The sequence below is a fragment of the Atta colombica genome, unplaced genomic scaffold, assembly GCF_001594045.1.
Source record: "Atta colombica isolate Treedump-2 unplaced genomic scaffold, Acol1.0 scaffold203, whole genome shotgun sequence".
Lineage (NCBI taxonomy): Eukaryota > Metazoa > Arthropoda > Insecta > Hymenoptera > Formicidae > Atta > Atta colombica.
In genome coordinates this window covers 726,514-736,970 of record NW_017259298.1, presented here as the reverse complement: position 1 = coordinate 736,970, position 10,457 = coordinate 726,514, and the positions used below count along the sequence as shown (strand labels likewise).

The 10,457-nt window shown below is 31.6% G+C and overlaps 1 protein-coding gene across 1 annotated transcript in view; it reads right to left on the bottom strand.

Moving 5' to 3' along the window:
* Positions 1-821: 821 nt before the first annotated feature.
* LOC108687230 (fatty acid synthase-like) overlaps positions 822-10,457 on the bottom strand; it is a 16,922-nt gene continuing 7,286 nt past the window's right edge. Inside the window, 15 exon segments of the mRNA XM_018192892.1 lie at positions 822-1,006; positions 1,009-1,227; positions 1,345-2,170; positions 2,309-3,002; positions 3,089-3,327; positions 3,477-4,492; positions 4,791-5,207; positions 5,276-5,577; positions 6,063-6,562; positions 6,687-7,004; positions 7,218-7,378; positions 7,744-7,948; positions 8,743-9,036; positions 9,322-9,740; positions 10,112-10,343. Of these exon segments, the coding sequence (XP_018048381.1) occupies positions 822-1,006; positions 1,009-1,227; positions 1,345-2,170; positions 2,309-3,002; positions 3,089-3,327; positions 3,477-4,492; positions 4,791-5,207; positions 5,276-5,577; positions 6,063-6,562; positions 6,687-7,004; positions 7,218-7,378; positions 7,744-7,948; positions 8,743-9,036; positions 9,322-9,740; positions 10,112-10,343 (6,027 nt within the window).

Below are 10,457 nucleotides of genomic sequence, written 5' to 3'. Positions count from 1 at the left end.
ATATTTATAATATATATATTTTTATATATACGATTTTTATTAAATAGATCAAGTGATAGCGGCGCGACGCTAAGTACATAACCAATTGACATGAATGTTATTGGATAAACAAATGTCGCGGTGCGCTACCAAGCTTATCCAGAATTCTTTCGTTAAAATTTATTTCGGTTAAAATATCTCAAAAATTAAAACTGTAAAAAAAAAATCTAATAATAGTTTTATGATATATGTGAAATACGAGCTTTCGATTGTAATCATAGCCCAATTAAAATCGGTCAATCTTGAGATTTCGAAATCCCTTAATCCGAAAAGATCATTTGCATTATTTTCCAAGTTTCAGACATACACGTAAAGTCAGTTTGTCATTCAAGTAGCTTTCACAATGCCTATATATAATACTAAAAAATTATGCAACGTAAGTGAATATTAATGTACTAACACAGTAGATTTTTTTATTACGGATTTAGTTTCTGAGATATTTTAATCAAAATAAATTTCGACGAAAGAATTATATCAGCTTGGTAGCGCACTGTGATATTTGTTTATGCAGTGATATTTATATTAATTTCTTATATACGATACTTAACGTTGCTTGATAACTATGACTTGAAAAGTTTTTCGAGTGATTTCGAGTGATTAAAATAAACCAGTAATTTTAGTACCTGCATTGAATAAAAAATGTATGTAAACACAATAAAAAAATTCATTACAATTTGTCCAATGAACAATTTTATTCTCACAATGATTTAAGTTTTATAAAACATTGTAACAATGAATATGTATGTTGACATAATGAAATATTATCTTAACGTTTCTCTTTATTAACAGACTTTATTAACTAATAAAATAATGGGTTAATATAATGATTTAAATACAGTTCCACATCCATCGATACCTGGTATAAGAAATACGTCGTTAGAAATATTTTGTTTCTTAGTAGAGAGATCGGAATAGATTTGAGGAATGAAATCTTCATTTTTTACAACACCAGTTAAAGAGCTTAATCGTCTAGCTTTTCTATGTCGTATTTTTTTTCCTCGTGCACATTATCATTTGCATTGGACATTTTAGTAAGTTTCGCGAAAGTGAGATTTTGTATCTCTTGCATTGACAAGAAAATATCAAATTCTTGTTCCAGAATTTGTTGGATTTCTAGGGTTATCATGGAATCTATTCCGACATCGGCCAGAGATAAATTTTGATTTAAAAGTCTCATGACACTTATGTCTGTAATATGAAATATACGATTATAATTATACTGTAGTGCATTATTCATAAATCAGTTAATTAAAAAGTATAATAAGTATAAATATGTATAAGATAAGATTGTATAAAAGCCCCTACCTAAAATATTTGCGACAGCTTCCATCAAACTGATATGTCCGGAAGATCCTTTCTTTCCAGCTATAACTATGGTACTCACAATTGGCCGACTTTGAAGTAAAAACTTATCAAGTTCGTCGAGACAGCAGGATATTTTCTGTTGTACAGTGCCGCAGATAATTAATTCTTTATTGTTATTCTGCATGTCTGCTGCGAAACCTACGTCACCTACAATTCCCCATTGAATCGCCAATCCAGGTAACTCTTCTCTCACCCTCTTTTCGCAAATTCTCTCCATGATGGAGTTGGCCATGCCATAATTAGTCTGTGCAGCGTTTCCTCTGCCACAGACAACGGAAGAAAATACTACAAAATGCCGCAACTTATAGCAGATTCTTCTAGAAAGTTTGTCCAATGTTTGAGTTGCTCGAGCCTTTGCTAAAAAGGGTTCTGCGAAAGTTTCAGCGGTTTGATTCTTCAAGAAGCCGTCTTTCAGTATCAAACCGAGATTGAATATTGCATCTACCGGTGCTTCTTTTTCTACACTTTGTAAGAGGCATTCGCAGTCTTTGGTATCAGCAATGTCGATATTTTTGACTAGAACGTTTACACCATACGATTTCCATAATTGAACTTTCATGCGTTGGTAACCGTTTTTTATTCCATTTCGCGAAACTAGAACAACGTTTCTGGCACCACGAAGTATAAGCCAGTCGGTTAACTCTAATCCAAATCCACCGAGCCCTCCTAGTATAATGTAACTTCTATCTCTGAGACAATAATAGCGACGGTGCGCGAGAATGTGCTTATCTAAACATTCATTCTTTTCATGGATATTTATAATTATCTATAAAAGATTTACGCACTAAGAATGCATATTATGCGTGAGATAATTATTATTTATAAACATTATTTATATAAACATTTGGATGAAATTGAATAAATTTGTTTGTTACTATTAAGTTACTATTCAGTACAGGCATACCTTTCCTATATGTTTTCCACTCGCCATATATCTAAAAGCCCCTTCAACATCTGTTTTTGGAAACATTTTTACTTGAATTGGTTTGATTGTTCCATTTTCAAGACCATCAGCTATCATTTTGCACAATAGCGAGTTATACTTGTGATCATCAGTGAATATGTTCTCCAATGTAATTCCATGAAAACTGATACCTTTCTGGAACGTAGATATATCTAGTGGATTATTAGAAATAAAATCAAATTTGCCAATCTCTAAGAATCGACCGTTTTGAGCTAAACACCGAACGGAGGCGATTAATTTTTCTTCCGCCAACGAATTTAACACAATGTCGACTCCGTGACCTTTCGTCTGCTGCATTATCATTTGTTCAAAATTAGTATCTCGAGAATTTCCGATATGTTTATCCAAAATAGCCGGAAACATTTTTCTAATAAAATCTCGTTTATCATTCGTGCCCACGGTAGTAAACACTTCACATCCTTTTTGGAGAGCGAGATAGATAGCTGCTTGTCCAACGCCTCCAGTACCAGAATGTATAAGTATTTTATCGCCACTTTTTATTTTTCCAAAAATGTGTAGGGCTAAGTAAGCCGTGCTGTAAACCACCGGGATTGTCGCTGCTTCTTCAAACGTCCATGAATTGGGTATTTTCCAACACAGATATTTATCTTTTACAACGATGTTTCCTATAGAACTAGAAAGAATATATTTTATTTACTACTGGCTTTGTTAGTATTACACAATAGATATTATATGATCGTTTCTTGTAGCGTTATTTACTTATCATTACAAATTCCCATTACACGTTGTCCATTACAATCCAAACCTACGTATTCTATTCCAAGAGGAAACTGAAAGAAACGTCCTTGTGTCGCATCATAAGATGTTAATTTACCAGTGGCGAACAATACGTCTTTGAAATTCAAGGATGAATAGACAACGTGAACCAAATCTTCTTGACGAAACTCAATTGATCGATTATTTTCTATCCAACAAAATGTACTTAAGTTTCCACGAATCTAGAAAAAAAAGAACAATTTTATATAATATTATAAAACATGTCAAAAAAACGAAATTTTAAATTAAAAAATAGAAATATTATTCGAAAGCTGATATTTATAATATATTAACATTTATTATATGTAATATGCTTTGAAAAAATTTATACCGTTTGATGGACATGAGCGGTTGGTACAAGTTCCGCTCCTGGTCGTTGTAATTTTAAATATCTGTACGATCCCCAGGTTTTATTAGATCGTAATACATTAATGGTCATATCTTTTTCTAATTGTTGTGTGTAGAAAGGATCTTGAAGAGAGAATTTAGGTGCCCCCTCATCTTGAACGAGAACACCTCTAACATATTCTCCGCCTGGCTCTTTTCTTAGGCAATTTACAAAACCCAATAAACCGCATTCAAAATCTCCTTCTCCGACAATTATAATTCTACTATTTTTATCGAAGTTATTTTCACTCATAAGCAACTTTAGATTTTCCAACCAATTAAAGTTGTCATTGTTTATGTAGATGACAGTTCTTTTCCCTATCGAAACTTTTTTTTTCAGAAGCACAATCATTTCTTTATCAGTACACTTTTCGAGAATAACGTTTAAATCGTATCGTTGTAAATATTTTTTATAATCAATTATGCAACATTTCTCACGCGTTAACAGATAACCACCCTCTTTCAAAAAGGGCAACAATCGCTCTAGTGATGTTGATTGTTTAGTCAAAAGATTAAAACCAGCAACTATTAAGGCTTTATCATTTTTCGATAATTTTTCATATTCTCCAATTGAAATGTCTTGCGATAAGTCTGCTGAACTAAAACGATTCGGCGATGTTAATAGAATGATATTCGTTTGTATCATTGGAATGTCATCAAATGCCTCAAAGAGCAACGAAGATGAGAGATTTTTTAATTCAACATCATCAACGTCTTCCACTAATTCGATGGCTTTCACATTGTTAATATGATGATCTTCCAAAACGAGTTGGGCTGATATTCGAATCGTTTCGTTTAAAGAAATCTTGGCACAATCACAATGAGCTACAAACGTATATTCCTCGATAATTGCATCTTGAACTAATTTCCTGCGAGAGATCTGCATAGTTTTAAGACCTTGGATTTCTATTCCTCCCGCTTTAATCGTGCTTATCTCTTTATATATTCGTGTCGGTAATTCTGTAATTAGATGGATTTTGTTATATATGGTTATTGAAGACTGACCAATTTCCCTCCCCGCCTTCTCTTCTTTCCCCCCTCCACTCCAATAAATGTAATATAAAAGGAATGGCCCCGGAAGGACAGTTCAATATCAGGCTGCTCTTCGCCCTGACAAAGTGGATTATAAGATTCACGAAACATTGGCATTCCAAGGAATGGATTTGGACGAAGGAAACCCGCGAAACGCATAATCTTTGATGACATGATATTTATATATTGAACAAATAACTCTTAATTAGTAATTGATAATAATTACGTTTATTCATTTCTATTGTATCTTCCACGCCATTTGTGTAGTCTTGTAGCTTTCGAGTGTGAAGCATGGGATTGATCACTAATTTTTGGACACTCGTAGGAACATACAAATCCCTAGTATCACATCCAATAATTTGCATCTGTAACATATTATCCATAAATGTTACCCAATTATTTCTCCAAATGATGTGTCCTTGATTTCCTGAAATAGAGGCACTCGTTATTCCACGAAACCAGCCGCTGTAATGATAACCGCGCAATTTGAACTCTTTGTAGATATCTCGTGCTGTCAAGTATTCTTCTTCATTATTTTGCGGTAATAGATCTATCGAAATCATTTCTTGTTCTGGATGTAATGTCTCGTACACTGTACCTGTCACAATAACACTATCTCCTTCGGTTATTTCAAACTTTCCATCTGTAATAATTTTATATATATATATATATGCAATCTTACGATTATGCTATTTTAAATTTAGTTAATACCTTTCTGTATCGCAATTTTCAACTTTACAACATTTTTTGATAAATGAGTAGCACGAATGAAATTTACATCTCGGAAAGTTATTGGTATTGTTGTATGCGTTTGTCCTTTTATCATGCCAATAGTTTGCCAAACAAGTACAAAGTATCCCGTCGCAGGTAGCAAGTTTCTTCCGTCGATTACATGACCGCTCATATAATCATAGTCTTGATCGTTAAGAGAAATGTCGACATATCTTTCTCTGGATTTTATCGATTTTTGTGTTGTATGGCATGGAACAAACCAATCCTCGGAATGATCCCATCTAATGAGGACATTAAAGTGAGATGGATTGTTATACAAGTACATATTTATTATATAACTACGTGTATATACACACACGCCCGTACGCACGCACGCACGCACGCACGCATATATATATATATTACACAAAATAAATATAGACTAGTATTTCCATGTCAATTTAACTATTTCCCTTTATCTAAAATTGTATTTAAATAAGTGTAACTGATTTTAAATTTAAATTAAAATTTCTTAATTTCGATGTCATTTGGAGATTTTGAAAAATATTATTATTCTATTATCTAAACTATTAATCTGAAAAGTTGATACGTCAATCTTTAAAATTTCGGATTATACTGTCATCATTTTTTAGTGTTATTTTTTCGTGATGATTATTTATTTTTGGAGAGCAGAATTGGCAATACTTCAACTTTTTAGTGTATATGTATATCTATTTGTTTATATAAATAACGATTAGAGATTAATAGTTACGGTAATTTGTTGTACCTGATCGATGGAGAAATCATGGGGGTTCCTCTGCTGACTGGGTATTCCACCGGTGGATATAAATTCGCAACTTGCGGCTGTAAGCCACAGTTGTAGAGTCTTCCAATTGCTTGAAAAATCACGTCTTTATTTTGTTCAGTGCATTGAGTCAATACAATGTTTGTCACTTCTGGATGCAAAGATTTTTTCAATACGTTCTGCAGAACACCGCATGGTACGAGTTCGATAGTAACAGCGTTATTTGGAATTAGAGGCAATGTTTGTTCAAAGAGAACGGTGTTTAATATACTACGTGTATGATAGTTTGCCGATGATAATTGTGATGCTGAATTAACCCATTCAGTATGAGGTATGGAAGTGCTGATCCACTTTTGGCTTCGTTTCTTCGGCCGAGGTATTATTTTGTTCAAATTAAACAAAAGCTGAGTTTCCGCTGATGCGAGATAAGAACTGTGATACGGTACGTTGCAGTGGATCTCCTTCGCGTAAATTTCATTAGCCTAAAACAAATTTATCATATGCAACGCGCAAATTTGATGGTTTGATTTAAAAGATTTGATATTTTGAATATCATTAAATAAGGTTTTTATTCATTTATGAAATTCGAGAATCATCCAATTCTACCTGTAATTTTTTAATAAATTCTTGTATGCATTCTGTGGGTCCACTCACGACGCTACTGTTCTTGCTATTGCGGCATACTATTTGAATGTCCGTTGGACATATATTTTTAAGATAGTTGTAATCGATACTGACAACTGCCATTGAGCTAGAAATTTCTTTTTCTTTGGCACATACCAAACCGATGAAATATGCTGATAAAATAGTTTGTTCAATTGTGAGACATCCATCTGCGTACGCACAACCGAGTTCACTGCCCGAATGACTAATCATGTAATCCGGATTAATTCCTAAGGAAGCTAAGAGATCTACTAAGCCGACCTACAAATATATGACGTTTACAGCTGGGCATTATATACATACATTGAAAATGTGTTACGGATGAAATGATATGATATAATAAGATAAATTTCGTAATATGTTAGATTTAATGGATTGGAATAACGAAATTTATTTAAATATTTATATACATTTTTCATATTCTAATAATGTATTATTAATACTGATGCATATGTTTGAAATATAATATTCTACCTGAATGGCGATGATTCCAAGAAGCGCGTTTAATGCATTTTCGCACACTTTTTCTTTTGTATTTGTCAAAATATTCTTGACGCTTATACAATACGGTTTTAAAATATCATCACATTTTTTTATCGTTTTTGCAAAAACATGAAATTTTAATAATTTTCGACCTGATAAAATTTTAATTAAAAAAATTACGTTATTCTCTAAATCCCGTGAAGTGAAATCTCACTCGAAGAGATTGAAAATTGAGCCAGTCTTGAAAAAAGAGTGAAGTTCCATCTATCCTGGTATTTCACTTCAAAAAAAGGATTGAGATTTTATTTCTTTGGAGTGAATCCCATTTCAAAAGAGTGTATCTAATCCTAAAAAGAGAGAAAATCTTGAACAAGAGTGGTATTTTCACATTTTTATTCAAGATTGACTCAATTTTCGATCTCTTCGAGTGAGATTTTAGAATATTTCCACAAGATTTAGAGAGTATTTTATCATTTAAATCCTTTTATAAATAAATTATAGAATATTAAATATATACCCATTCCTGGCCATTGTGAACCTAAAATTGAAAATACAAAGCAGAGGGGTCTTTTCATGCTGTTACACTTTTGAATTTCCTTTACTAAAATTTGTTGCGAAGTATTCAATATAGTGTATCCCCTCCATGGGTGACCATCTATATCGTCTGCATAAACGTCATGTAATAAACGGATATACTCTACGTCTATCGGACGATTAGCAATCTATAACGATATATTTCTTGAATAGGAATTACGACATAATACCTATAATTGTTTAAAATCGAAATAGCAAATATCTACTAACATCAATGAAGAAATTAAGGGGCTTATAAGAGTCAATGGCTCACGATTAAAATTAGAGTAAATAAATATGAATATAATGTAAAATGTAAAAATTAGATGTAAATTATACAAATTTTATTTCATGTTTCGCCATCATTATCGTGTCCTCTTCAGATAAATACCAATTCACACGTTTGACTGTCATAACGCGCGCGTGCATAGTTAAATATTTCATTATTTTTTTCTATCAATAATTTAATTATGTGACTGGTATTATACATTTACTTATTACAATATTGAATCTCAATGTTGGACGATTTCTTTATGAAAAGATATCCATGACCACAGGTGAGTGATTTTATTGAGACGAAATTGTTGCTTGTTTCATTTGACAATATTAAAATTTTCTTAATCTCCTTCCTCTAAAACATCGGAAATAAATTCAATATTCGATCTTTTAACCGATTAGTAACGATTTCACGATGTTTTATAGAAGCAGTCACTTGGTCTCATATTTACGAATTGCTATTTATCTGAAGAGTGCACGATAAAGATGCCGAAACATATAATAATTTGTATAATTTATATCTAGTTTTTACATCTTATATTATAATATAATTATATTTATTTACTCTCATTTTAATCGTGAACCATTGACTTTTATACGTTTCCTTAATTTTTCATTGTTTTAAACTTCAAGAGTCTTTTATTATTTATTTTCTAGGTCTACTAACATCATTTATAAACAATTTCACTGAATCTTCAGTGCGTCCAGATAATATTACAAGTCTGGGCAAATTATCATTCGATTTTCCATAATTAACTTTTTGTTTAAGATTCCATTTTAGTAACATATAAGCGTTGGCTCCTCCAAAACCTTTAGAATTTATTCCTATATAACCGTTTGTAATTGGCATTGGTTCTTGGACGACTCGAATGCTTCCATTTAATAAGGCATCTATATCTTTCCTTGGAGATATATAATGGATATTTGGTGGAACAAAGCCGGTTTCGAATGCTATTAGTACCTACAATAATTAATAACAGTTTTGAGATGTAATTTGAATTAATTTGTCAAATATTGATTAGACATACATTAAAGATGTAATTATGTTAGGTTTAGTCAATATCGAATTTAATGAAATCAATTTTTTCATAAACCTTTGTGTTCGAGAGTCTGAATTTGAATTATTGAATAATTTATAAGAATATTATTTTTTCTATTTACGTACATATTTATGTATATGCGTGTATGCAAAAAATAAAATCACATTTTATAACAATGAGTTAAAACCAGAAACTACATATTTTACCTTAGCGATTTGAATAATACCACTTGCATGTTCACCATGACCAAGATTGGATTTTACGGAGCCAATCATTAATGGAGTTTCTCTATTTTTACACAAACTATTATAGATAGCAGTAAGTTCCAGAGGATCGCCAACTTTGGTACCGGTACCGTGTGCTTCAACATAATCCAAGCAAGACATCGGTATTCCGCATTCTTTGTAAAATTCCGTTAGTAAAGTACTTTGCATAAGAATTGATGGGTATGTTATTCCTTCTTTTTTATAACCATCGCTATTTAATTTAATATATGGACATGTAGCATAAATCCTCTTTGCATTTTTTGCTTTTTGAAGATATACCACTGCCACCGTTTCGCTACGGGTATAACCGTCTGCGGCATTATCAAATGGACTGCAGTAACCAGTGGGAGACAAAACTCCTAAAAGATACAAAATATAGTATATATGCATTTATTATTAAATTTTATATTAACTTAATATATAATATAATGTGTTTAACTTAACTTAATATATAATGTAATGTATTATAAAATGGATTTTAAGAAGTTATTTTAATATATAATTAATTAACTAAAAGATATTTATCAGTTTTATTAGTGATAAAGTAATATTCAATTTAGCAAATTGGCAAATATTGTATTTCAATGCTTCTGTCGATGTTACACAGTTGATTGATATTTACTTATACTTTTTATAAATGGAAGAAAAGTGGTACTTCAAATTTCACGTTATACATTATTAGACTAATTTTTTATTAAAAATACCAAGTAATAATTTATAATAAAAATACCCATTCGAGCGAATTGCATGTTTACAACGGGATGAATACATAAATGTGCCGTTCCAATTATTGCGTCTTCGCATTTGCCCGACATAATACATTCATAACCAATAGCCATGGCGGAAAGACTAGAACTGCATGCAGAATCGACAGTATAAGATGGTCCTTTCAGATCCAAGTAATAGGAAATTACATTTGCTGTTGTAGATTTACTACATCCAATGAGATTCGCACCACTTAACTAATTATATTACAGAACATTACCGATTACAATTTTTGCATAAATAATAAATTTAGTAATCAATATTATTATATTTATGTGAGTATATACACACATGTGTGTGTGTGTGTGTGT